At 47.4% G+C, this 27,668-nt stretch overlaps 2 protein-coding genes across 8 annotated transcripts in view; one reads left to right on the top strand and one right to left on the bottom strand.

The window, feature by feature from the left end:
• Nucleotides 1-21,383, top strand: part of CEPT1 (choline/ethanolamine phosphotransferase 1) — a 60,985-nt gene extending 39,602 nt beyond the window's left edge. For all 5 annotated transcript variants that reach the window (XM_064282421.1, XM_023547457.2, XM_003409571.4 and 2 more), the window contains exon 9: nt 7-21,383. In XM_064282421.1, coding sequence (XP_064138491.1) covers nt 7-126 — 120 coding nt within the window. In that variant the 3' untranslated portion in view covers nt 127-21,383. The remainder of the gene's footprint in view (nt 1-6) is intronic.
• On the bottom strand, nt 3,245-25,673 carry DENND2D (DENN domain containing 2D). 3 transcript variants are annotated; one of them, XM_010589566.3, is made up of 12 exons: nt 25,454-25,673; nt 20,154-20,329; nt 19,295-19,407; nt 18,555-18,624; nt 17,763-17,840; nt 16,014-16,154; nt 14,616-14,764; nt 11,615-11,792; nt 8,389-8,430; nt 7,871-7,955; nt 7,300-7,539; nt 3,245-3,759 (listed from the first exon to the last, which is right to left on the bottom strand). In XM_010589566.3, exons 1-12 carry the CDS (start codon nt 25,509-25,511, stop codon nt 3,689-3,691), a joined length of 1,401 nt encoding a protein of 466 aa, XP_010587868.2. In that variant the 5' UTR covers nt 25,512-25,673; the 3' UTR covers nt 3,245-3,688. The 3 variants fall into 3 exon arrangements, with proteins under 3 accessions (XP_010587868.2, XP_023403224.1, XP_064138490.1); XM_023547456.2 differs by lacking the exon at nt 25,454-25,673 and adding an exon at nt 20,935-21,042; XM_064282420.1 differs by lacking the exons at nt 8,389-8,430; nt 25,454-25,673 and adding an exon at nt 20,935-21,042.
• Nucleotides 25,674-27,668: the final 1,995 nt, after the last annotated feature.

Below are 27,668 nucleotides of genomic sequence, written 5' to 3'. Positions count from 1 at the left end.
TTCCAGGTCTTCTCATTCTTTGATTTGATCCGCTATTGTGTCAGTGTCTGCAATCAAATTGCGTCTCACCTTCACATACATGTCTTCAGGATCAAGGTCTCTACAGCTCATTCTAATCATCATTAATGACGTAATTGGTGTTGTATAGGAAACTTGTGTTTTTTGAAGGAAAGAATCTGAACATATTAAGGAGAATGGGGTGGATAAGAACAAATATAATTTATAATAATCAATGTTGTATAACTTTTATTCTTTGTTACTGGTAACACTCCTTAACTATGCTCTGTGAGAATGGGAATTTCAAGTCCCATCCTGTAAATTGTACATGTGGTCTTACAGGGTTTGGCCCAAGAAAGCATGCAGGAAAAAAATGCCATGTGTTTGTAATTATCCTGGATTCATCATAATATTGTCATGGGGAACCAGATCTCCAGAGGTGGAGATTTCTAATGTAGAATATTTGCAGGTCAAAAGATGGTTGCTTTACAATTTTAACAAATCATCATCTCTTATTGACATCCTTGTTTAGTGTCTTCTCAAGCTTTCTTTTATTAAGCAGCTCAGCTTGTGGCACAGAGATATTCCACTAGCTTGTGAGATGGAACTAGTGATAAAGACTTTGAATTTGGATTGAAAGATTTCCTGTCTTTACCTTGTTGAGGAAGTCATTTTAATTGCTCAAGAAGTAATATCTTTCATGGGCTTGGGAAATCCTGTCAGCATGCAGAAAAATGTGGTAACTTTGTCGATCCATTTTATTTTTTTAAATAAATACATAATCTGAAAGCCAGCTTTCTTCTCAGTGTTATTCAGTGGAAAGATAAACTAAGTTTTAAGGTCTTTTTTTTTTTTTAAAGCAAAATTTATTTCTATTTTTTAATAAATAAGGAAATTCAGTCAGCTGCATTGTCATGATGTGTCCTATGACGTTTCTATTTTGTGTAAACTGTTTAACGTAAAAAAGAAGAACTATGTTTATTTTCCTTCTGAATAAGTTTTTGTTGTATTTGTCACCCTTGCAATTATCGGTCACATAGGACTCTCAAACTTTCCTCCCAGACTTTCACTAATTGCCTGGGCCTCATGATGGGTCACTTTGCATTGTCCTTTTCTGGCTACTCAGTGTCTATACTACAGTTTGAAATGGGAAGCAGGTGTCCTCAATAACTATGAGCCAGATCTGTTTTCAGTATATAGATGGTTGAGTTGCTTGAATGAAGAAGACCATAGAAAAGGTTTAAACTACTGGCTAAAATGAAGTATCTTACTAGTTTTTATTTATACCTGTCTCCATATATTGCATCGTGGATAAATGATAATTGTACCGCCTTGCCTGGCAGCCAGAACTCCCCTTGCTTGCCCTTTTGATGGTTCGCATGATCCCATGTGGATCTGGACTCGCAGTGACAGTTCAGCCCTCAATTTCTCTGTTAGACTGTACAGGAAAGGGGAATCTCTTCTCACCTTTGCTCACTAGCAACTTGTCCAGCATCTAGGGTAGAGAAGCACACATAGAGAAATGCTAAAGTAGATCAAGTTTTAAAAGGTAGGGCAAAGCAGAGAAAAGAAAAATGGTTCATTCTACTTTGTTGGTACATTTGCATCTACTGTCTTATTTCATTATTAGTTGCTAATAACCTACAATGGAAACTGAGGCCTGAAGAGGCTGAATGGCATGCCAGTGTCACATAATGGCTACTTTTCAGAACAGGTTCTAGAATCCAGGTCTTCTGAATCCTGGTACAGTGTTCTCTCCTGCGCCATACTGGGTCTTGAAAGGCTAAAGCTAAACTGAGATGTTGAGGGCTAAGTGAAATATGTATATTCTCCTAGAACCTTTTTCAGCCATTAGGGAATCTGAAACGTGCTCACATACCTGGTGTGTGCTTTCTTCATCCCATCAGATCAAGAGTGCTTTTGTAGTAAACCTCAGCTGGCCCCAGCTCTTCTTGCATATTCAGATACAGTAAAACCTGTGAAAGCCGGAACTTGTGTAAGGTGGAAGCCTGTCAGAGAAGGAATGTGCAGATATTTTCCACTAATAGAGAGCAATAGAAAAGTGGTAAGATTGTACCCTGTCAAAGGCGGGAAATGTGAGACCTGGAAAAATAAGGCAGTCCCGTCGAGTTCAGCTTTCACAGGTTTCACTGTACATTGACTTAGTTTGTTACCTGGTTTTTAGTGCCCTATACCAAATGGTTCCCAAACCTGCTTGGACATCAACATCACTTGAAGGAACTCCTACAGATTGCCAGGCCCTATCCCTGGAGATGATCCAATAGATTTGGGATAGGCCCTCAGAAAATATTTTCATAAGCTTGTAAGGATTTTAGGCCCAGTTCTGAAACCCTTTGAGGTGCAGTTAGGTTTAGGAAACACTGCCTTAAACTACCTTAAAAAATGCAGGTATTCTTACAAGCTGTGAAGAGTAGCAGTGTAGTTAGGGTGGTGTTTATCAGTAGTGGAACATCTGCTCCCTGCAGGAGGCCCCTGTGCCCCCAATGAGATTACACTGGCTTTAACTCCACCTTCCAAAAGCATTTATGTTCTTTATATAGAATTCAGGGACCTCTGAGGGCCACAATCACATATGTAAAAAAGGTAGAATTTTTGAAAGACACTTCTAAATAAGTTTCCCATCTCCTGCAGTGTTTAAACAGAAGCTGTCAGTAGAGGTAGAGAAGGAGGATGGAGCAGGTGACCACTAAACCCCTTGGACCCTTACGATTGTGATCTCTTTTCTTAAAGGGAAAAAAATGTTAATGCAGAGATCCTGTCACTTTTAGCTAAAGAGCTAAAGTGGGCTTCTTGGAACCCTAAATGTGTACAACTGGAGGTAAAAGACAAATCCAAATGAAGTGATAGACAAGTAGGCCTGTTTATGGAAGGGATATAGTGCTCTTTACTTCTCTTGCCTGAAATTCCTACCCTCAAGTTGCTCCTGGACAGCAGTCACTTCCCTGTCGCTAGCAGCCTCTCCTCCCAGGATTCTGAAGAACACACCTGAGTTGAACCAAGGTTCATCTGCCCTGTCCTCCAGTGCTATTGCTCTCACCCATACCTTCTGCCCCTCCTATTAGAAGAGGAAGAACTCCTGAGCCCTGTAATTCTACCACTGCAAACACAGCCCCAGGGTACAGGACCACCAAAACCAGGTCCTCTGCTTTTAGTCCAGTTTATCCTCACATCTATTGCCTTGTTCTTCTGTTCTCCTCCCATAGTGGAAGCCATAGATGCACACAAATAGCAAGAAGGTTTTCATCTTTATTCTCATTCTCACATGTCCACAGACCATTTTCGTATTGAAGAGCTGAGCCTTGGGGCCACAACTGCTTTCTCTGCTTGAGGGTTTTGTACTAGTGGTTCCTGGGAGAGGCCAGTTGCAACAACTTCTAACCAAGCCTCTATAACATCTGTACTACTGTCTCCTTGCTGTGTCACCTCTGCAAAAAACGCAGCTTTCAGTCCAGCTCTGTAAGCACAGGGGCCAGAGCCCTCCAAAGTCCTGAGAAAGTTAATTCCAGGGATCCCAAACTCTGACACCAGCTTGAAGCAAGACCTGGTTACCAGGACTCGGAGGCTGTGGACACTGGGGTGGAGAGCATCACTGAGCCTGCCATGCTAGCAGGGGCCCGAGTCCAGAAATGGCCTGTAGGTCTCTTCACACCTGTTCACCACAGTTCTTATTTCACAACCTTTTCCCTGGTTTCTTCTGTTTCTTTTGTTCCTCATATTCAAGTATTTTCCGCTGGAAATAGCCTGTGGGTTCAGATACAGGTTTTAGAATCAGCTAATCTGCCAGACTATGATGAGCTCAGGCATGAGGGTCAGAAATACTCTCTTTCTAATTCCACCCCACACAAACACACACACTCCCATCCCTGCCAGGATTCCCACACCTACACAGGTGTCTGGAGAGCCAAGGTATTCAATTTGGCCCCCAAAAAGGGGCCCTCAAACAAAGGATAATTAACAGGAATTAGCTCCAGATTAAAACAAAGAGGAAATAATACAGTCCAGGTGGCTGCAGAATATAGCACCTTCTACAAAATGTCAGCCCCCTAAGCATTTTCTTAGGTTTCATGGTATTTCCTTCCAATCCCACTGATACAATTACAGCTATTCTGTGGGCCCCTAGAGGGAAATACTCCCTCCTCCCCTCCTCTTCATCCTTCATACAGTTGCACCTAACCTGAAGGACCCCCCCATGTGTCTGTCAGTTTGTCATAGTGTGGGGGCTTGTGAGCTGAGCTTCCAGACTAAGACTAGGAAGAAGGACCCAGCAGTCTACTTCTGAAAAGATTTAACTAGTGAAAACCTTATGAATACCAGCAGAACATTGATAGCGTGCCAGATGATGAGCCCCTCAGGTTGGAAGGCACTCAAAAGACAACTGGGGAAGAACTGCCTCCTCAAAGTGAGTCAGCCTTAATGATGTGGACGGAATCAAGCTTTTGGGACCTTCATTTGCTGAAGTGGCATGACTCAAAATGAGAACAAACAGCTGCAAACATCCATTAATAATTGGAACCTGGAATGTATGAAGTATGAATTTAGGAAAATTGGAAGCTGTCAAAAATGGAATGCATAAACATTGATACCCAAGGCATTAGTGAGCTGAAATGGACTGGTATTGGCCATTTTGAATCACACAATTATATGGTCTACTACGCCAGGAATGAAAAGTTGAAGAGGAATGGCATTCCATTCATCGTCAAAAAGAACATTTCAAGATCTATCCTGAAGTACAATGTGGTCAGTGATAGGATAATATCTATACGCCTGCAAGGAAGGCTGGTAATATGACTACTATTCAAATTTACACACGAACCACTAAGGCCAAAGATGAAGAAATTGAAGATTTTTACCAATTTATGCAGTCTGAAATTGATCAAATATGCAATCAGGACACATTGATAGTTACTGGAGATTGGAATGCGAAAGTTGGAAACAGAAGGACTGGTAGTTGGAAAATATGGCCTTGGTGATAGAAATGATGCCGGAGATCGCATAATAGAATTTTGCAAGATCAACGACTTTTTTTTCCACCAGTGTAAACATCAACTATACACATGACCTTGCCAGATCGAATACACAGGAATCAAATCGACTACATCTGTGAGAAGAGAAAATGGAAAAGCTCAATATCAGTCAGAACAAGGCCAGGGGCTGACTGTGGAACAGACCAATTGCTCATATGCAAGTTCAAACTGAAACTGAAGAAAATTAGAACAAGTCCACAAGAGCCAAAGAACAACCTTGAGTATATCTCACCTGAATTTAGAGACCATCTCAAGAATAGATTTGATGCATTGAACACTAATGATTGAAGACCAGAGGAATTGTGGAATGACATCAAAGACATCGTAATGAAGAAGGCATGAGGTCATTAAAAAGACAGGAAAGAAAGGCCAAAATGGATGTCAGAAGAGACTTTGAAACTTATTCGTGAACGTCAAATAGCTAAAGTGAAAGGAAGAAATGATGAAGTAAAAGAGTTGAACAGAAGATTTCAAAGAGCGGCTCAAGAAGACAAAGTAAAGTATTATATAATGACATGTGTAAAGACCTAGAGATGGAAAACCAAAAGGAAAGAACATGCTCTGCATTTCTCAAGCTGAAAGAACTGAAGAAAGCCTTGAGTTGCAATATTGAAGGATTCTATGGGGAAAATATTAGATGACTCAGGAAGCATGAAAAGAAGATGGAAAGAATATACAGAGTTACTATACCAACAACATTAGTCAACATTCAACCACTTCGGGAGATACCGTGTGAGCAGGAACCAATGGTACTGAAGGAAAAGTCCAAGCTGCACTGAAAGTATTGTGGCGAAAAACAAGTCTCCAGGAATTGACAGAATGCCAACTGAGATGTTTCAAAAAATGGATGCAGCGCTGGAAGTACTCATTTATGCCGAGAAATCTGGAAGACTACCTGGCCAACCGACTGGAAGAGATCTGTATGTATGCCTATTCCCAAGAAAGGTGATCTCACTGAATGCAGAAATTATCATACAATATCATCAACACCACACGAAAGTAAAATTTTGCTGAAGATCATTCAAAAGTCGCTGCAGCAATATATTGACAGGGAACTTTCAAAAATTCAAGCTGGATTCAGAAAAGGACGTGGAACCAGGAATATCATTGTTGATGTCAGATGGATCCTGGCTGAAAGCAGAGAATATCGGAAAAATGTTTATCTGTATTTTACTGACTATGCAAAGGCATTTGACTGTGTGGATCATAAATTATGGATAACATTGTGAAGAATGGGAATACCAGAACACTTAATTGTGCTCACATGGATCAAGAGGCAGTCATTCGAACTGAACAAGGGGATACTGCGTGGTTTAAAGTCAGGAAAGGCATGAATCAGGGCTGTATCCTTTCACCATACCTGTTCAACCTGTATGCTGAGCAAATAATTGGAGAAGCTGGACTCTATGAAGAAGAACGGGGCATCAGGATTGGAGGAAGACTCGTTAACAATCTGTATTATGCAGATGACACAGCCTTCCTTGCTGAAAGTGAAGAGGACTTGAAGCACTTACTAATGAAGATCAAAGACCACAGCCTTCAGTATGGATTACACCTCAACATAAAGAAAACAAAAATCCTCACAACTGGACCAATGAGCGACATCATGATAAACGGAGAAAAGATTGAAGTTGTCAAGGATTTCATTTTACTTGGATCCACAATCAACATCCATGGAAGCAATGGTAAAGAAATCAAAGGACGCACTGCATTGGGCAAATCTGCTGCAAAAGACCTCTTTAAAGTGTTGAAAAGCAGAGATGTCACCTTGAAGACTAAGATGCGCCTGACCCAAGCCATGGTGTTTTTTCAGTTGCCTCCTATGCATGTGAAAGCTGGACGATGAATAAGGAAGACCAAAGAAGAATTGACGCCTTTGAATTTTGGTGTTGGAGAAGAATATTGAATATACCATGGACTGCCAAAAGAACAAAAAAATCTGCCTTGGAAGAAGTACAACCAGAATCCTCCTTAGAAGCAAGGATGGCAAGACTACATCTCACATACTTTGGACATGTTGCCAGGAGGGATCATTCCCTAGAGAAGGAAATCATGCTTGGTAAAGTAGACAGCGAAAAAGCGGAAGACCCTCAATGAGATCGGTCAACACAGTGGCTGCAACCATGGGCTCAAGCATAGCAACCGGGCAGTGTTTCGTTCTGTTGTACATGGGGTCGCCATGAGTCGGAACTGACTCAATGGCACCTAACAACAACAACCTGGAGGTGGTGACCCTCTCTGGGCTTAGACTGTGTACCTGCAGGAGGTTTCTTGCTGTTTTCAGCTTCTTGGATGAACAGGGAGAAGAGCTGTGTCTTCACAAACTTCTTCACGAATCGGCGGCTGGCCTTGGAGGTCAGAGCCTTATAGAATGACCGTTCTTGGAAGGAGCCATGCCCATTTGCCTCCCGCTTGATATAGGAAGCATAGTGGCCCACCGTCTTGACAAAGAACTGCACAAACGGGCCTGAAACATGTTCATTGATTTGTTCTGAAGCTGTAGGGGACATATAGAGGCCATGTCAGAGGGTAGTAGAAGGAGGAAATTACTCAAACTCTCAGCTCCAATTATGGCTTTCATTGTAAGCTGAAAATTCCTGGGGAAATGGGTGGGTGGGTTTATAATTCCCACTGACTGATTGAAGGGAGAGACTACCATTGCTTAGGAAGAATAAAATCTCATATTCTGACTTCCCTTCGGATCTAGGCCTCTGGGGCTGGCCCAAGGCTCTGCTGTAAAAGTTGATCTTAGTTCTGGAAGGGAATGGTTGGGAATCATGCCCTTGAGCTCCCTGGAGAAAAGCAAATAAGAGGGGCATAGGACTTACTCTGTAACTCTTCGGTCTTCTGACCAAGAGAGTCTAAGATGTCATCCTGAAGTTTGGGTGGTAAAATGTCTTTTTCATCACCAACCTAAGAGAGGACAGGGTTAGCTCAGAGGTTAAGCAATACAGGAGGAAGTGTGGAGCAAAGGAGGCTGGCCTGATAAGGGCATGAATTCTCTACCTCACCCCACCCCCAAGAATCTGTCACATAGGAGAGAAACAACAGAAGCTGTTTCTTGGTCTTCAGCTTGTCTCCAAACATTAGCAATATTCTCTTCTCTTGATGCCTAATGGTACTTGGTTTATATCCTTCGCTCTGAAGTTACTAACAATGATTGCCTTATAGTGAAAGTGTCTGTGTCCTTGTCTATCTGTGAGCTCCCTGAGAGAAGGGAAGTCTAATTAGTGCAGATTCTAGCTCAATAAAGCACTTAATATCCATTGAAATAAATGGAATATGGATGAAGCTAGAGTGATCGAGTTGGTGGTGGGCCTGCATGGGATGGAACCCAGACACTTACCGACATTAAAAAGGTTCCTTCACAAAGATTGACCAGCAGGACCTGAAATCAACACAGAATAGCTTTATCTCTTCCCCTTTTGTCATAGACCTCAGAAGGACTTACCATCTGCATATCTGTGGCTGTACTTTTCAGCCCAGGTAATGACAAAATCAGCATCTTCAATTCCCATTTCCTTTCTGCCACTTTCCCTCACATTCCCCTCTTTGGAAACCTCAATTCCCTCCCTAAAACTCAGAAGCTAGGAAAGGAGTGTTAGGAAGAGAGCCAAGGTAGAAGGGGAATGCAATATGGGGAAACCATAGCCAGTCACTGCCTTAGTAAACATGGATCACAGTCATTATTTCCATATATGGGGCATTTAGTACATGGCACACACGATAAGTGCTTTACAGATATGATCTCATTTAACCCTCCAATAGTCCTGTGAGACAGGTACTACCCCCAGTTTGCAGGTGAGAAAACAGACTCAGAGAAGTTTTGCTAACAAAGAGCAGAACCAGTTTCAAGCCTAGATTGTGCTGTCCCAGGAACTACATTCCTCTCCTCACAGCCTTCAACTCCCTGCCCTCTGATCAACTCAAACAAACGAGAAAAAAAAAAAAAAAAAACAATGCTGGCGAGTTGATTCTGACTCATATCATCCCTATAAGACAGAGTAGAACTGCCCCATACAGTTTCCAAGGAGCGGCTAGTGACTTCAAATGCCGGCCTTTTGGTTAGCAGCCAAGCTCTTAACCACTGTGAAGGACCCTTTAATGCTTGCAACGGCTTTATGTACAATTGCCTGGAGCACTATCTAAAAAAAAAAAAAAACCCTCAGAGCTTTCAGCCTTGTAGCAGGAAACTCAGGAAGAGAGGAAATGGCCCAGGGTCAACAGGAGGAGGAAAGAAAGGATGTGAAGAGACCACTTGTCTATAGGCTGCAGGTGAGCACAGGGCTGGAGTTTGGGGTACCTGAGTACTAATACTGCTAGCTCCAGCACAGCCTGAAGGGCCTTAACTCCACACCAGTGGTTACAAATAGGCAGCCTGCTAACTGATTCCAACTTACAGATCTCTTTCATTGATCCATACAGTATTTCTAAATAATTGAAGTAATTTCCAGTATTAAAATGGGATAATTTAATGTAACATTTGGATTTCTGGCTTCTCCTGAAAAATCAGGAGCTCTAATAACAGTGGTCCACCTCTCTTAAGGACGGTATTCAGATGGAACTGAGTAGCAGCCTTCAAGCAGGGCACAGGCTCCCCAGTTTACCACAACCCCCAAAGGCTGTGTTGGTCACTTAAATGCCTGCTAGGCCCCTCTAGGCTTTTTTGGTTTGTGACCCTTGGTCTTGACAATCAAGTGAATGATCCCTCCATTCTCGCTTCTAAGTGAAAGAGAGTGACTGAAAATATGCCAAAAGACAGAGCAGGCACTGTAATTATCCGTCATCAGGGGAGAAACATTGAACTAGTCCAGGCCTGAAACCACACGTATACGTAGGCTCAGGCTTCATGAAGGAAAGACTGTTCATTTGGGACATTTGAGGAAAGAGTACATGTAAAGAATTTTTTGTGTGAGATTGTTCCCACAGAGCTTTCCCATATTGGAGTACACTACCATCTGTGGAGAAATCCCTTCCAGAGAGCTTCTGTGGGGAGTCAGAGAATCTCCCCAACACCCATCCTCACCTTATGTCCCTCCCCCTTTCCTATCCCTTGCTTATTCACAAAGCAGTTGCTGAGGAATAAAATAGGCCAGAACTCCTGAAGAGCGGGGGTCCCACTGGCCTTCAGGTGTCTCTCCACCTGGCAGTCGGGGGAATAGCTGCAGCTTCTGAGGAGCTGTAGCTGCAGAGTCAGGAAGTTTCATAACTTCCTAGTTGGGACATTTTTAAGTCTTATTGCTAAACACGGGGCTACTACTGTGTCCCACTTAGTCACAAGACTAAGGCAGGTTCAAAGGGCATGTGTACTAAGCAGTTCTGAGAAGGGCGGGAGGGCCAGGGGAACAAGGAAGGAAAACAGCCTTCTTCTTTACTTCCCAGCAATACTCCTGGGAAATGGAATTGCTGCTTTATTAGAGGGGTTTCGGGTTTATCTGTGCTAGGTTCCATTACTGATTGTGTGGCCTCAGAGAAGTCAAGTCAGTTCTCTGGGCCTCAGTTTTCTCTTTAAGTAAAATGGGGAAGACCATACCATTTTAGTATCTACTTCTAGACCCTCCTTTTCCCTTGGTAGGTGCTCTGTCTGAACAGAGTAAGTCAACCATTAGCCAGTATAGACATACCGAAGTAGCTCCTCTGGCTAAGGATATAGTAATACGCTATCCTTTGAAGGTCCTACTGACCTCTTCCTACCCGCAACTCAAAGCACAGCACATGTTTTGAGTTGTTTTTAAACATTACTAAACCAAACCCGTTGCTGTCGATTCCAACTCATAGCAACCCTACAGGACAGAGTAGAACTGCCCTATAGGTTTCCAAGAAGCACCTGGTGGATTCGAACTGCCGAACTCTTGGTTAGCTGCCATAGCTCTTAACCACTATGCCACTGGGGTTTCCTTTTTAAACACTGGGGATACATTTATGCTATTAATGCCCATTTTTACAACAGAGCCCTCTGCTATATCTGGGGCAGAGCCTACAGTCAATAAACAAGAAGCTAATGGACTCAAAGGGGATTTGGACCCATGTCCTCATTAGCCAACTGAGCTCTGAGCAGCTGGGCTAATCAGCAAGATGGCTTTTGCTATAAAAATTTGTATTTTCAAGATTAGACATCAACCAAGACAGTTTGTAGGAAGAAGCCATCAGCTCTCTTCCAAGACACCTGAAGGAACTCCAGTGAGGTGTGTGTTGTATAAACCAGCTGTGATGACCCATTCAGATGGGAGAGGGCACACCCCAGGGACTGCTCATGGAACCTGCTGGGTATAGGTCAGTCTGATGACCTCACAATAAACTGTGTGCTCTTTCTTAAGCCCAAAGGGAAATCATTCAAGAGAGAGGAGCAAACACTTAGCACCAACTATGTGTCAGGCACTGGGCTAGGGGCTTTACAGAGGTTATTTCCCCCGAATCCCTATGAACTGAACAGTTATCCCTATTTCACAAACAAGGAGGCTAAGACCTAGAGAGGTTAAGTGACTTGGCCAGAATCACACAGCTGTTAGTAGCAGAGCTGGGATTCAAATCCAGGTCTGCCTGGCTCTGAATCATTCACCCTTGCTGCATACCTCTTCCATGGGGCTGTCCATAACCTCCTGCTGAAACCGCATTTGCACTCCAACCATGAATGGGGTGGGGCTGCAGACGGTGGCCAGAAGGCTCTCGGGGACGACAGGGATGTAGGTGTGCGCCCAGCTGAAGGGGTAGAGCAGCGCAGCAGTGGCGTGGATGCACTGGGAGAGGGTGCTGGGGACAGAGCACAGGGAACGAGAGTCAGGGGCCCCCAGCACCCAGCAGAGCCACTGCGAGGAGTCTCCCTGTGCCTGCACCCCATCCCCCTACAGAGCCTGCTGCCCACAGCACAGCAGCTGCTACATGTCTGCCTGTTTAGATACACAAAAGCAAATCCGAGAGCGTGTGATGACTTGTTGCTGGAGGGGCAGAAACCAGGAGAGGCTGAGGCTCCACTAATCAAGGATGGGCCTCTACTTGACCCTTATCCTCCCGGTTAGTTTTCTCAACTCTCTACTGGGCAAAAACAAAAGCAAACAAAAAAAGAACCTGTTGCTGTCAAGCTGATTCCGACTCATAGCAACCTATAGGATAGAGTAGAACCACCCCATAGGGTTTCCAAGGAACAGCTGGTGGATCGGAACTGCCGACCTTTTGGTTAGCAGCCAAGCTTTTAACCACTTTACCACCAGAGGCTCTAAAGAGGCAAAGGAAGGAGAGATGTCTTCATTCCAACAGATAACTGATTGAGCCTCTGTGTGCTCAGGACTGTGTTAAGGATACAGCTGCTAGGAAGAACAAGACACTGTCCCTGCTGTCAAGCAACTCAGAAGGTAAAGATGGACACAAACATGGAAACCAACCATTATACTACAGTGTGAAGGAAGTGCATATGGTGTGCCTTGGGGGCATAGCAAGACCTTTTTTCCTTAAGTCTATACATCCTTTATGTATAGATGGCTCCCTCTGGCTACTCTACCAGTACCAGTTGTCATGGAGTCGATTCCAACTCATAGTGACCTAAAATGACCAGGTTGGTGCCTGAGTTAGCTTGGGAAATTCCTAGGTTCCTGGAAGCTCTGCATAGCAGTTCCTACGTGGAAAGTCCCACAGAGGTGGCTCCAATGAAGCATTCCCATGTTATTACTGCCAAAGTCACAACCCAGTCCCGGTCCACCCCACACACAACCCCACTCTCTGTCTTATTTATTCTCCATTAGCTTTCATGGCTCTTCATTTCTTCAGCCAAATTGCCCCCAAGCCAAGCCCAATAAAAACATAGACGCGGAAACCTTGTTTCAATTCCTGGTATCAAGCTAGCACTTCCTGAGTTAGAAACATTGAGTCTCTGACAGTCTAGCCAAGGCCCAGTCTGACTGGAAGTTCCCTCCCTGCCCAAGCTTCAGAGATAGCAAAACAGTGTGAGAAGGAACTGGGGAGTGAGGGATCTCTCCAGGGAATGTTCGTGCCTGGTATTTAAGCCCTGCCAGCTTTTGCCCAAGCCCGAATTACCTAAGAAGTGAAGTCACCTGCACTTCCTGGAAGGCCCAGAATCCCAGCCCCAGCCACAAGAGAAACTTCTCATTTCTGTACAGGGCTGGGCGCGGATGAGGTATTTCTAAAGCAAAAGATTATGCCACTTCCCTCAAGGGTGAGCCTATGACCAGTTCCTATTTGGTTATCACTCTGATTTTTACACAGTTTTCAATTCACAAGTCCCATTCCCTGCCCAAGCTTCCTTTCCTCTGAAACCCATGACATTCAGCCAACCCACTGACCTCTGTTGTTTGAGTCTCTAATATACGTTTTTTCTTTTCTTCCCTAAAATGTAGAACGAGAATTGTGAGCCCAATATCCGTAGCTCTCTCCTACAGGTATCGATAGAAGGCCTGACCCCTACTGCTTTATGATTTTTTTTTTCCTTCTTAAAAAAAATTTTTTTTATTCTGTCATATGCCTCACTGTGTCTCTTTCACAGTTGAAGCACCTCAGAGATGGAGACCACGTTCTGACAGTACCCTGCTTTGGCTACACACAGAGAGTCACTGAACTATGAACATATTATTAACAATGTATTACTAAGCTGCTAGCCTCTGTGTGCCCAGCAGTGTGTTAGGACCTGATGTGCACTAGCTTATTTAATCCTCAGAGTCACTGAGTGGTGCGAACGGTTAACCTCTAACGAAAAAGTTGGAGGTTTGAGTTCACCCAGAGGTACCCTGGAAGAAAGGCCTGGTGATCCAGTTCCCCAAAAATCAGCCATTGAAAACCCTATGGAGCCCAGTTCTGCTCTGACACACCTGCATTACCAAGAGTGGGAATCGACTCCACAGCAGCTGGTTTCATTTAATCCTCACAACCTTATGAGATAGTACAATCGTTATTTCCATTTTATAGATGAGGAGGCCACGACTTCCAGAAGTTACGAAATTAACCTAAGAAGAACCACACAGCTAAAAGTGGAGGAATAGGATTTGAAGCTTCTGTTAATTTTAAACTCTATGCTTTCAACTATTACATTAATTCTGTATTTCCTTAAAGTCAAGGGCTATATTATTTGTATTTATCTTCCTGAGGCTGGACACCTGGCAAACAGCTGACATGCCATAAATGTTTGCTGAATGAGTGAATACATGGATAGATGAAATATGTTTGTCATTAGGATGATGGCTTAACCTCCATACCATTATACGCCTTCCTGCTCTGTCCTCCACCCTCCTTGCCTCCCACAGCTTTTCAAAGGCAGAATCAGATCTGCATCCACCCGAAATGGTCCCCACCTGGGCTGTCCCAGGAAAACTTAATGCTCCTCTCAGAGCTAAATCAAGAGCCTTCTTCAGGCCTGGGCAGCAATCAAGTCTGGAGGCAGGAGCCGGAGAGCTACAGCAGCTGTTTCTCTAGGCTTAATATGCAGGTCAAGGAGCTGGAAGGGCAGTGAGCACAAGGGTCCTACAGCCTGATCTCCTCTGAGAACCGTCTGGTCTGTTCCCTTGAGCCCAGGGCTGCCGGCCAGCTCAGGGGAGCAGTTCAGGGGAGCCATTCAGTGGCTGGGCCTACCTGAGGCCTTCTGCCAGGAAAATGATTCTTCTCTCAAACACCGCAGAGGCAAAGATCTGCAGAATCTGCTCAAAACTGAGACACTGTAACAGAGAACTGAAGTCCACGTGCTCTAGGTGGGAATCCAGGGGCCGTGTCAGGGAGATGAACTGTGGGGAAACCAGAGAGGAAGGGTCACACTGCACAGTCACACAGACCCCAGAACCTGGGTCTTGCTGGCCTCTACTCCATTCTCCCTCATGGGAATGAACCTGCTACTGTCTCCCTGCAAAAATCTGTTGATGGGATTCCCTCTGTTCTAAGGATAACATCGATTTAATCCTTAGCATGGCTACAAGGTCCTGTCTCCCTCTCTGGTCCTACTGAGCACACCCCACCTCCCTCACTATGCCTCGGCCATGTTGGCTTCTTTCTGTCCCTGGGATTTCTCTTCTCCCTTCAGTCTCATTCTCATTCAGGTCTCAGAGGACTTTTTGGCCACCTAAAAGCACATGTGTTTCCCCACTATTTTCTCATGTACTACCCTATTTTCTTTTTTCATCACAATTACACAGTTTGTAATTTAAATGGACTTTAAATGAGGTCAAAGGCCATGTTCATTTTGTTCACCTCTTTATACCCAGAAAATAGTATAGTGCTTGGCCCTGGAGGCACATCGGTTAAGAGCTCAGCTACTAACCAAAAGGTCAGCAGTTTGAATCTACCAGCTACTCCTTGGAAACCCTATGGGGCAGTTCTACTCTGTCCTATAGGGTCACTATGAGTTGGAATCAACTCAATGGCAACAGGGTTTTTTTTTTTTTTGGGAGGGGGTGGGAGAGGATGGCACATAATAAGTATTCAATACTTATTTTCTAAGTGAATGAAAAAAATCTAGTCCCTCCTCTTATTTTTATATGAGGAAACCAAGACTCAGAAGGGCACACAAACTTATCTAGAATACCAGGAGTCTGGGCTAAGTGGCCTTAAAACAATAGCATCCCCACATGGAATGGGTGGAACTCAGGGCATGGGGATGGGTGATGAGAAATAGACATGAACACTAGAAGGTATAAGACAGAGACAAGAGGATAAGGTGGGTGGAAGAGTAAGTGGCAGTTTGAAGTCTGGGGACAAAGTATTTTCTGGCATCATAGGTCTCAACTTCCGTGATAGCTTTATTATAAATAGGAATCTTGGTGGCTTGAACAGTAACTAGGTCCGTGTGGACACCAAGTTGGGAGGATCAGAAAATCTGGGTTTGGTTTTCAGCTCTGCCAGTAATTCTAAGCAAGTCCAGTCCTGCCTGCCTCAGTTTCTCTGTATATTAACCTGGTGAATGTAAGAACAGTGGGAAGAAGTGCCACAGAGGCCTGCTCTCTCTAGCCATGGAGGGTCCCCCCTGTCTTGCTAACCCACCTCAGTGCCTGAGTCAGGGATGAAGCTCTTGAGGGTGACAGTCTTCCCAGGAGCAGGGAAGGCCGCCTCTCGGAGGCCCTGCATGAACGGGTAGATGACCGCCGTGGAGATCTGATGCCGCTTCTCCACTTCATCCAGGATCTGCACAGAAAAGGGCCACAAGAGACATAGCTCAAAGAGGTGCACCGGGTGGGGGGCAGAGATCCGACATGTCCCATGATGAGGGATCTGGCACAGTGAAGCTCCCGTGCTGGTCCAGCTAATCCTCATCAATTCTTGAGGCTTCTCCACCAACTGGTTCTCTCCCTCCCTAGCAGAAACTGGTCTCAAGCCAAATAATCTGCTGTTTATCTCCTACATAAGACCTGCTTTTGCCTAGCCTTCTTTCCCTCTCTCCACCAATCCGCGTCCCTCCCTTCTTACCACCCTTGGTGGGACCGTGTTCATTTGTACTGGTTGAAGTGGGGCCTAGAAGTCTAAGCCTTTTGGGTGTCACTCTGTCCTCCAACTTTCATTGGAGACTCCCAGGGTCGGTTCAACTTCCATCCCTCAGATCACAGCACAGATGAACACTCCCCCTAAGCAAAGGCTGACAGAGTATCCATCCCCCTCCTCCAAGGGTACAGAGTGTACGGAAGCCCTTTTGTGGCCACCAAGACTTGCCCCATCCTATTGGAGGAAATTCTCTTTCATCCTAACTCAAGTATACTGACACTCGTATTAGCTCCAGCAGAAGTCCTGGGAACCTCAACTTCTCTTCTACCCCTCAACTAGTCAGAGGGGATCTTGGGAGGGCCAGAGTCATATCTAAGGCATGGCACATGCCCTGGGCACCACTGAAGGGGGGGCGCTACTGAGCAGTTTCTATTAACCCGGTTCTGCCCAACGTCCTTCCTCAAGTATGGCAGAAACAGAGGCATAGGGGGAGAGGGGCAGTTTCCCCCCGGGCACAAATTCAAGGGGGCACCAGACAAGGCAAGGAATGATATTCCAAGGTGCCACAAACATGAAAGGCACATGAGGCAGCCAGACAAGAAGTGGAAGGTGTTCGCTCGCTGACAAGTCTCCACTATCAATATCTATCTGTTCATCTTGAAACTGAGGGGAGGGGGAGGCGCAACTTAGAGATTGCTCCTAAAACCCCGTGTACTCACCTGAATTGTGGAGGCATGCAATTTAAAGATTTCCCCTACGTGCTGATTACCCTCCCTACGCCCCAGAAGGGGCGCTTTTTCAGTGCTTGCCATTGGTGCTATTGCCTGTAGATACACCTCTGCTTGGGACCCTTATTCTATAATAATTCTCTTCATATTAATTTGGTGCTCTGCATTGTATAACTTCTCATATATCTCCTTATTTGAACCTAACACTAGCCTGTGAGGTATGAGGGTGAGGGGTTATTATATCCATTTCACAGAGGGAGAAATTAAACTCCAGACAGAAGAGTCCTGGCCTGGGGCTCCTCCCATTGTCCTGCTTCAATTCCCTTCTTACCTCCTACAATGGGGAAAATGGCTCTCTCTTCAGGTCAAACGCCCCCCCTCGTTTCAGTTCCCATTTTTTCCCTAAAAGCAATCAAGCCCAAGCCCCTCTCTGCCTCAGTTTCCCCAAGTGGGCCTCAATGCTGAGTCCAGCTGTGGGGGAGAAGCTCCCCTAAGGGCTCAGGGGGCACAGTGAGAGGCGGGGAGCCAGGCTGAGCCTGGAAGGGGAGCAGGACTAACGGGCCCCGAGGAATCCTGTCCACCCTACCTTGGAGAACAAGCCGAAGCAGCCGATGCAGCTGAGGATGCAGTACACTTTGGGAAGGCGAGGGCCGCGGCCAGCAGGCTGGGGAGGGCAGAGAGGTGCCTTCAGTGCTGTGGCTTCCCCAGCTGGGGCTGGAGGGGCTCAAGGACAATGGATGGAGTGCAGGGAATTTATGGTGAATGGTGGGCCACGGGGAGAAAGGCCTGGCTGTGCAGAGGTCCTGCTCATGGACAGGCAGTAGAGAGGCCAGAGTGACCACCAAGGTCAAAGGAAGATGGCCTTGATGGGGCTGGGAGCTCACAGGCAAGCAATGCTGCCTGCAGTGCCATTACCACCTGGGGTCAGCTCAGAGAGGGGGAAAGTGTGTTTTAGATGAGGAAATGGCTAGGAGGAATGCATTGTGGAGGTGACTTGGAGAATCCTCCTGAGACTGAAGAATTGAACCGAGTTGTCCAAATCTTAGCCTATGTTCTGGGAGGCCCAGGAGCCAAGGCCACTCAACCTGGACAGAGAGGGCAGAGAGAGGTACAGGTTGCAGCCCCCCACAATGAGAGAGGCTGTTGACAGCTGGGGAGAGCAAAGACCAGGCATGACTAGCAAAGCTCCCTAGAGGGGTGGGAAGGGGCACTATGCCTCATTCTTGCAGGGGTACACAATGGACACCAACATGGCTGCAGGCGCTGGGCTTTGCTCTCTCTAAACCACCCTTGGTTTTTGCAGCTGAGGCTTGAGCAAGGCCAGCTGTGGAGATGAGCAGTTTGCAGAGAGGAGGGGGCAGTTCTGAGCTGCACAGACCAAGACGCGCCTGCAGTATCCAATCTTCCTGCTCCCGTCCACGTTGGTCAGAACGAAGGAGAATGTCTCCCTGGGAAAGAGCAAATAAGGCTTGGTTTGCATTTGCCCACTGGATTATAAAGCAGAAAGGTGGCCAGCATCAGAGGGGTGGTGAGGGGGTGGGGAGAAGGGCAGAGAGCTGCTACTGAATCAAGGCAGTAGAAGTCCTTACTGGGGGGCCAAGCTCTAAGCATATCATCTCATTTAATTCTCAATCAAAACCACCCTATGAGGTAGGTACAATTATTGTCCCCAGTTAAAAGATAAAGGGATTGAGGCTCTGAGCGGGCATTTGTTACCCAAGGTCGCTCAACTTGTAAGTGGTTGGGCCAAAATTCTAACTCAGGGAACCAAATCCCAGGACTCATGCTGTAAGAGACATTGCTATATTGCCTCCTTAGAGGTCTTCAGCTGAGTCCAGCTTCTGCCCATGGCAGAGCAAAACAGTAGAAGGAGAGAGAGCAGTCAGGATGTCTCCTAGGACAAGTGAAAGGACCTCATCTTCCTCTGGAAGGAGATGACTCCTCTGGAAGGAGATGGCTTATACCCTTGGCCTTGAGAGACCCCAGGCAAGACGTTTTATAAATGAGTCAACCCCAGTCCCCCCCTCCCCCACAGGGGTGACGGGTGCACAGGGGCCACATGGCTCTAGCATTACTCACAGTCTCCACAATCCCAGACTCCCCTGTCCCAAGGCTGACCTGGGATACTCAGTGAGAGGTGCCCACTCATTCCCATCTGGGAAGCAGAACAAGGGGATGGCACTGAGCAGCCGTTCCTCCTCCTCCTGTTGGCCCCGTAGCAGGTTCTCCCGCTATAAGGAGAAGAAAAAGAGGTAAGTGGATTGTGGAGTTGAGGGGAGGAGAGGTTTGAGGGCTGGAAGCTTCTTCTAGGCTCTAAGCTTTCCCTCTGGGATGGGGCCCAAAGGGTCCCTTCACCTGTCACTCTGCACCAGGACTTCATTTTGGGTCTGGCCAGAATGCCCCCAAAATTGAGACAGCCCCTCCCTGGCCAAGTCCACAGGAATTTCAGTATGCCAAAGATCAACCCAGTCAGGAACGGGGATGCACTGTCCCCAACCCCTCACCCAGCGCAGATCAGACAAGCAGGAGCCTGATGCTTGGGCTGTGACCAGAGTGCTGGGCCTTCCTACCAGCTGTGCCTGCCCCACCCATCCCAGGGAGGGGATCCTCATCAAGGTCTGGCAGGAGGTAAGCTTCTCTCCAGAGAAGGGTGACTGAAGACTGAATTTGAAAGAACTGGGAGGTCCCAGAAGGGACTAAAGAGCTACCCCAGTTTCCCGGCTAGGGAACAAGCTGAGGCAGTGCTGGGTGCCTCACTCAATCAGCTCCTCACAAAGCAGTCAGACCTAGATTCTATCGGCGATAACAGAAAACAAGGCCGGGCTAAGAAGGAAATAGAGGGCAGCAGCTCAGGGCAGCTCCAGGCTCAGCACTGGCAGGGTGGGGAGAGGGAAATGGTACCCCCACCACCGCCATTCACATCACCCAATCCTCTGTCTCCCCTCTCACACACCTGCCTCTTGCCATGAGTCCTTACCTTGGGAAACTGGTAGGTGATTGTAGGCTCATAATCATCCCCGGAACGCTTTTGTTTGAGAGAAACCACAAGAAGGTACTCAAAGAAGTGCTGTCCTCCAAAGGGCTTGGGTGGAGGGAGCTCCTGGGCCCTTTCCAGTTCCTTTACAGCTTCCCCTGTATTGTCCTGGGAAGATTCTAAAACCGAGACAAGATAACAGGGCCCAATCTGTATCTCATCTGTCCACGCCTGAGGTGAAGTCTGTGAGAAGCCAGGCACCTTCTGCTGCCTTGCCAGCCCTGAGGCACCTGGAACCTGGCTGCCCGGCACACAGCATCTCAGGTCGCAGAACAGGATCAGACTCAGCTGGGCAGTTTCTAAACCTGCCTTGGAGACTTGAAACCACTGGGCACCCAGAGGTGGAAAGAAACCACTGACTTGGAAACCGAGGACATGTACTGGGGAGGCCACATGGGTGGCCCTATGCTCCAAGGTACTGCAGCAAGTCTGCCTACCTGCGGGTTGCCCAGGTCCTAGCCCAGTGCCTGAAACACAGCATGTCCTGAGTAGATATGTAATAAATAAATCACAACAGGGCCATGTGACTGTGACCCCACAACCCCTACAGAGGGCATGGCTGGCTCTAAAACCAACAGAGGAAACCTCCCAGCCCGGTCACATGGGGGGCCATGTGGAAGTAGAGATATAAAAGCAAGAGGAGAAAGGAGCATTTCAAGGAAGAAACACAGCCCCTCTAAGAGGGTCACCCTGGAAAAAAGGAAGTGGGCTCTCCAGTCCAGACCTGCTCGGAGCCGGGGCAGCCGGTTGCGGAAGAGCCTGAGAGCCCGGCCTACCACTTGTCCTTCCATCTTCCAGGGCCTGAGGGGCATGGAGTGCTTCCCTTTCCTCCAACACAGCCTGGCTACAGAAAGTCTGAGAAAGGGGATCCCGCTTCCGTCGCCAACCACAATTCTGCCATGCTGAGCCACAAACTGCCTTCCAAATAGAGGAGAGCAGCTTCCATGCTGTGTACCCAATGGCTGAGTGAGGAGGATGTGACAGGACCCAGGAAGGCAGCAGGACGCCCAGCACCAACAGAGGCAGCATCCTGGCACAGCAGCTCAGACCTCAGCTCCTCCCAAAAGCCTCAGGGTGTGGTGAGAGAAAAGGTCATGAGCAAACACCTCTAAGGCCCAGCTGCTTCTGGGCTAAAAAAAAAAAAAAAAAAACCGTTGCTGTTAAGTCGATTCCGACTCATAGCGACCCTAAAAAAAAACCTAAGCATTCTGAATTCCTGTCTCCAGGTTGTGTAATGGTTTATTTACAAGCTCAGGATAGAGAAGAATGCTCCATAGCAGATAACATTGGACTGTGGGGAGTGAACAGGGCAGGTCCCAGGGCAAGGATCTTATACCCCCGTAACTTCCTGACCTTTCACTTCTCAATGTATCCAACCAAAAAAACACCCCATTGCCATCGAGTCGATTCAGACTCATAGCGACCCTGTAGGACAGAGTAGAACTGCCCAATAGGGTTTCCAAGAAGCAGCTGGTGGATCCGAACACCCGACCTTTTGGTTAGCAGCCAAGCTCTTAACCACTGCACCACGAGGTCTCTAACACAGTCAATAGCAACTGAAAATCCCCATGCAAGGCCACTTGCTGCTCTCTGGAACTTCCAGGACTTCGAGGCTGCAACCCCGCCCACATGACCAGAGGCTCCCTGCAGGATGCCAGCTGCCTGCCCCTGATTAAGATAAATAGGCTTGGCCCAATAATTATCTAAATGGATACATTGTTCCAGTGAGAGAAGGGAGTCCTATAAATCAATACAGATCTAAAAGTCTCCTCTCCTAGTGGTGGGAGCTAGAGCAAAGTCCACCTCTGAGCTGGAGAGTTACTGATATTTCAGGAATTTCTACAACAAAGTATCTCTCACCCCCTGCAGCACTTCCTAGACTAAGACGGAGAGTTTCCACACTGGGAACTGTTCCAGGGCTCCAGCAAAGGATCCGTTTTCCCTAATAGGAAGCACTGACTCAAGAGATTCTCCCTGGCCCTGAGTGGGAACTATTGTATTTTAGCAGCCTGAGGGTCACCCAGTGGCTATGGAAACCATCCAGGTGATCTCCATCTCCACCCCTACTCCTGCTCAGCCTTTTCCCTGTTGGGTCAGCTGAAAGCAGAGCATGGCCCCTGGGGTTCAGTTGGGAGCCAGTCCTCAGCTGTGTCTGGAGAGAATGGCAATACCTCACCTAGGACTCTCATATAAGCCCTTGAATGAGTAAATGCCTGAGGTAGGAGATAAGGGCTTTTCCTAGGAAGCTGCCTCAAGGAGAAGGCAGGGGTTAAATTGGTTGGTTCCAGCGTCTGCCGCTCCCTCAAAGAATTAGCAGTCCTCTGGGAGGAGGAGGTCTCTGGTGGTACAAGTGGTTTGCACTGGACTACTAACCTAAAGGTTGGCAGTGCAAACCCACCCAGCAGCACCATGGAAGAAAGTCCTGGCAGTCTGGTTCTGTAAAGTTTATAGCCAAGAAAACACTATGGAGTACAGTTCTACTCTATAACACATGGGATCACCGCGAGTCAGAATTGACTTCAAGGCAATGGGTTTGGTTTTTTGTTGGAAGGGAGGGAGGTATTTACTGGAGGAGGGGAGATCGCTAACGTGCTCCTAAGACCACCAGACCAGTTTTTGTGGGACTAGTAAAAACTAAGACTCAGTGTGGGTCTTTCAGTGTCCCAGCCAGGACTCCTAGGAGGAAGCCCCAATCACAGTAAATAATGTTATAAATGCTATAATGGGGGAAAAGGGTGAACGGGGACACTTGGAGTTGTCACCACAGCCATCACCATGCCTTACTCCCAACCTTCAGACTTGCTGCCTAATCCTCACCACCTGTCTGAGCAATAAGCATCTTTCCGACACAGATGGGGAAACTGAGGCACAGAGTAATTCAGGACTTAGTGAGGGCGGGGAAACCCTGGTGGTGGAGTGGTTAAGAGCTATGGCTGCTAACCAAGAGGCTGGCAGTTCGAATCCACCACGTGCTCCTTGGAAACCCTAAGGGGACAGTTCCACTCTGTCCTTAGGGTCGCTATGGGTCAGAATTGAATCGCTGGCAATGGGTTTGGTTTTTTTGGTTAGTGAGGGTGGGGGATTATGAGATGCCCTGCCTTCTGGAAGCATGACACACAAAACATTCCACAGAGGTCTTTGAGAACCAGAATCTTCTAACTGGTCCTTCCAGAACCTTAGGAAACTAGCTCTTTCTCTAAATCCTTTGGGCTTCATTTTTAGCCCATTTCCTCTTGCTTTATCAGGAGAGCCAAGACAGCCGCAAAACTCCTTGATAGAAGAAGTAAAGAAACTTGAGGGCCGAAGCCAAGAAATCCAGAAAAAGAATGTGTTCTCCCCTCTTTCACAGGGGGTTACAACAGGAGAGAAAACTAATATCCATCAAACCCGTATGTTTCATATAATCATCTCTTTTAGTCCCCAGTGCCCTAGAAAGGAATTGTTATCCTGAGTTTTTAGTTGAGGAGGGAGCCACCCTTCCTAGGTAAGCCAGGAGTCTGGTTACACTTGTTCTTCCACTAGGGAGCCCCTCCCACAGTCACTTCAGACATCTCAGAACTGTCTGGAATATAGGTGAGGGGACTTTCTGGGACCTTGATTTGGACAGCTGGCCTTTCCTCCCAGCTTGCCTCTTCTCAACCTAGGACCACTGCCACCACCACCCCCACCAGGATGTTATACACACATACACTTATCTCACCCTCCTACCACAGAACTGTCCTGAGGCCAAAAGGCAAAAGAGGGGGTGTAATATCCCCAGGAAGGTAGAAGACAGTATAGAAGATGGGGTGAAAAGGGCACACTCTCCTGGCCTGAGACGTGCCAGACCACAGGACAGGTAATACTGGGAGCTGGTCTTACAATTCCTCCACTTCCAGGAAGCTCCTACAGGTACCCTCATCAGCCTTGTGTTGGTGCTGGGGTGGGTGAGGACAACTGGATTGTTTTGTCTGGGCTGTGGGAACAGACCTTATCCATTCACACAGACTTCTGAGGATCAGGGGAGGACAGAAAAGACCTGACCAGTGAGCCCCTAGGAAGAGAGTACAACAGCTCCAACCTGCATTCTGCTCCAGTCACTTACAGTCATTCCAGAACCCAGGAACCCAGTGGTCTCTGATCTTTCCCCTTTGATGGAAGTGGAATGACCAGACACTAGGGACCTGTTTTTATGGAGAACAAGTGTTGGAGGAGGAGTGGGGGAGGAGATTCGCAGAAGAAAGGGGAACAGGACAAAAACCAGATGACTCAGAGGTTGCTTCAGTTCAGAGCAGGGAGCATTGACTTTCACCCCCTGGGGTATCCCAGATCTATGGTTTGGAGGGGGGCTCACTCCTCCTCTTGACTTGCCAAAGTTGGAAGGGGTGGGCTGTCTGGAAAGGGCACCTCTTCACTTTTTAATCTGCTCTTATCTCCCGCAGAATGCAGGATCTCTGGGCAAAGTATCTAGGGGTTATGGCCACTCAGCCATAGGGCTGGTTAGTGGTAAGCAGCAATGAATGCTTGTTGAATGAATGAATTCCTAATTGCCTTCCTGCAACAGTCCAGTCCTCCTACTAAGGAGGAAGAAAAGAAATTAATATTGACTTTAAATATAATCCCCACAACACTGGACAGGAAGAATTATCCCCCATTTCTCTGATGAGGGGTTGGGGAATTGGATAAGTGTGATTTATCAAGATCGCACATTTTAAGGAAGTAGCTGAGCCAGGCTCTACCAGCAGGTCTGCCCGGGGCCACACTCTGACCTCACTGCCCCTGGGTGGAGGTGATTTCTGTGGTTGGTAGCTATTTGTGGGGCAGGGGCTTGCATCAGCTCTTAGGAACAGCGAAAAGACCACAGCAGGGTCCAGAGTTACGAGGTAGGGCGGAGCAGCAGGCAGACTTGGGGGTAAGGCGGCGTCTCCCAGGAGGACACCGCTGCGGTTGCACCACAAGCTTCCTGGTTGGAAGGACACGTGGCCCCGAGGCCCCACAACGGTTTCCTCGGATCCGGATCCGCTGCCTCCCCCTTACTCCCTTAGACCTCACCACCCCACTGACCTCCGACCCCGCCCCGCCCCGCCCCCACCTGGCCATTTTCTCTCTGTACCTGCGCCCCGTCTCCAGCCCTTCTGAATCCCCCTCAAACTGTTCCCGATCCCCACCCTCAGTGCCCCCCTCCCCTGGCTCTCCACCCCTGTCAGCATCCAGTCCTTGCCCCCGGCTTCCGCACTGCCCCGGCGCCCCTGCCCGGCACTAACCCCCACGGCCGCGCTTCAGTCTCAGGCTGGCTCGGAGGCGGCGGCCGAGCCCATCCATGGCCCCTCCGGTGCCCGGCGCCCGCTCCAGGGTCCGCGGCGGCCCCGCCCCCCAATCCTCTACCTCCGCTGGCCCCGACACTTTCACTTTCACGCGAGGGTAGGTCGAGGAGACATGCCCGGGGCGGGGCGGCGCACCTTCCGGGCTCCAGCCCAACCCCCGGCGCACCTGGGCAGGCCTGCTCATCTCTGGGTCTCCAGCTGGGCAGCGTAGGGTGACAGAGGGCGCTCGACGCGCGTCCGGGAGGGGGCGGTGCCACCTCGTTCCCACCTCCGTGGGGCACCCCAGGAAGCTTGACTTTTCGAACCCTGCAGTCCTGGCCAGACTTGCGGAGTCGCGGCCAATATCACCCTACTCCTGAGGCAAAGACTGGGAGTGTCCTGTGGACCTCGGTGCGCCTTTCCAGATGGCTCTGAACTAAAGCCAAAGGGGACAGAGTTTTGCTTTAGTTACAACTTCCAATCTCTCCCTCTCTTCCCTTGACATTGCTTTAGCCTCTGGCCATTTCCAGGTCCCTTGTCATATTTGTCCTCCAGCCTTGGGGAGGGGGGGAGCTGAAGGCTGGGAAGGGGCATCTGTCCCTGCGTTGCTCTTTTCTCTATTCCACTATGCTCAAGGAACAGGACCTGAGTTTGTGGCTCCTGAGAACTGGGGCTGTGGCTTAGGGTCCTGATGGTACTTTCCGTCCAACTGTGTTCTTGGGCATATCAGCAAAATGGGGATAGTATCTGTCCTGCCTTGCCCACCCCACAGAGGCGGGGAAGTTAAGGATATGGAAACTCTCTGTAAATTGTCATGTGATGCAAATGTAAGGAATAGGGCAATATATTGGTTGAATATTGTTGTGCCTTTATTGTCCCAACCTATTTTTATTATTTTTACCGCTGTAGCTATCCTCTTCTTTTAATCCCAGTACTGCCTCTCAGCTCCGCCTTCCCCCTTTCTCACTTACCCTGACTTTCAAAAAGCCCAGACTTCAAACTTAAGTTGTTAACCATGACCTTTTGCATCTGCTAAGCCTCTCACTTGCTCTTGGAGGGGTCTTCTCTGGCTCCTCTTTCCCTCCTAGGATATGTATCTGTAGGGGTCAGAAGAGAGGAGGGAGTCAGAGCCGATCTGAAATTCCTCCACTCACGAAAGTTTTAGCCTTAGTTTCAGGGGTGGGAGACAGAGGAAGAAGAGGAGACTAGCAAAAACATGCCTGGGGTCTAAGGCAATGAGCCCAGACCTACAGCCCCCTTCCTCTCCCCATGCATGTCCTCCAGAGGACTCTCTAGTCACGGAGTCTGGGTGAGCAGGAGGGGTGAATCCAGCCCTAGTATTAAACTGTCTAGCTTTATTTAGCCTAGAATTTCTAAAAGTTGCTTCTACCCTGGGCGTGTGCAATTTTGTACTTAATTACACAGCCTGTTTCTGTTCCGTTTCTCTGTGTATTTCCACACCCACACACAAGGGCACATCTCTTCCCCAAGTACTTTCTCTTGGCTGAACCCATGTCTTACACATTTCTGTGTGAGCACGGTAGTTGTTCATGATAAACTTGTCCAGTTGGTTGACAGGTGCCTTTATTGTCCTTACCCATTTTGTAGTGCTCTCAACCAAACTGCTTCCTTCCCTTAAAAACGGATCAAGAAATGTGTGTACATGTGCACCCGAAAGACAAGTACAAGAATGTTCATGGCAGCTTATTCTGGATAGCCTCAAACTGGAAATAACTGCAAATGTCCATCAGCAGTAAAACGGAGAAATTGCGATATAGTCTTACAATTCTTACAATATATTCTTACTATATGGCAGTAAAAACAAATAACCCACTGCTACACGCAATAAGATGGCTACACTTCCACAAACACAATGTCGAGAAAAAGAAGCCAGACACAAAAAAGTACATAATGTTCTACTTACATGGAATTAAAAACAGGCAAAATGAATCTATGATGAGTCAAGATGGTTTTACCTTTAGGGAGAAGGAGGAATTAATGATTGGGAAAAAGCCACAGAGTTTCTGGGGTGCTGGTAATGTCCTGTTTCTTAACCTGGGTGGTGGATGCATAGGCGTGCTCACTACGTGATCATTCTTTGCACTATACGGTATACGCCTACGCACTGTGTGTGCATGAGCCTTTAATTAAAAAAGTTTGGTTTTGTTTTTTAAGT

The sequence above is a fragment of the Loxodonta africana genome, chromosome 3 (assembly GCF_030014295.1).
Source record: "Loxodonta africana isolate mLoxAfr1 chromosome 3, mLoxAfr1.hap2, whole genome shotgun sequence".
Classification (NCBI taxonomy): Eukaryota; Metazoa; Chordata; class Mammalia; order Proboscidea; family Elephantidae; genus Loxodonta; species Loxodonta africana.
This window is presented reverse-complemented; position numbering and strand designations above follow the sequence as displayed.

What these genes read in the sequence shown, in the direction of transcription:
- DENND2D (XM_023547456.2), bottom strand. Translation starts at nt 21,022, where the DNA reads ATGCCCCTCAGGCCCTGGAAGATGGAAGGACAAGTGGTAGGCCGGGCT. An exon ending in TCACCTACCAGTTTCCCAAG is followed by an intron (nt 19,408 to 20,153) that starts GTAAGGACTCAT and finishes TTCTCCTTATAG; the next exon opens with CGGGAGAACCTGCTACGGGG. An exon ending in TGGACAGCCCCATGGAAGAG is followed by an intron (nt 8,431 to 11,614) that starts GTATGCAGCAAG and finishes TGTTGATTTCAG; the next exon opens with GTCCTGCTGGTCAATCTTTG.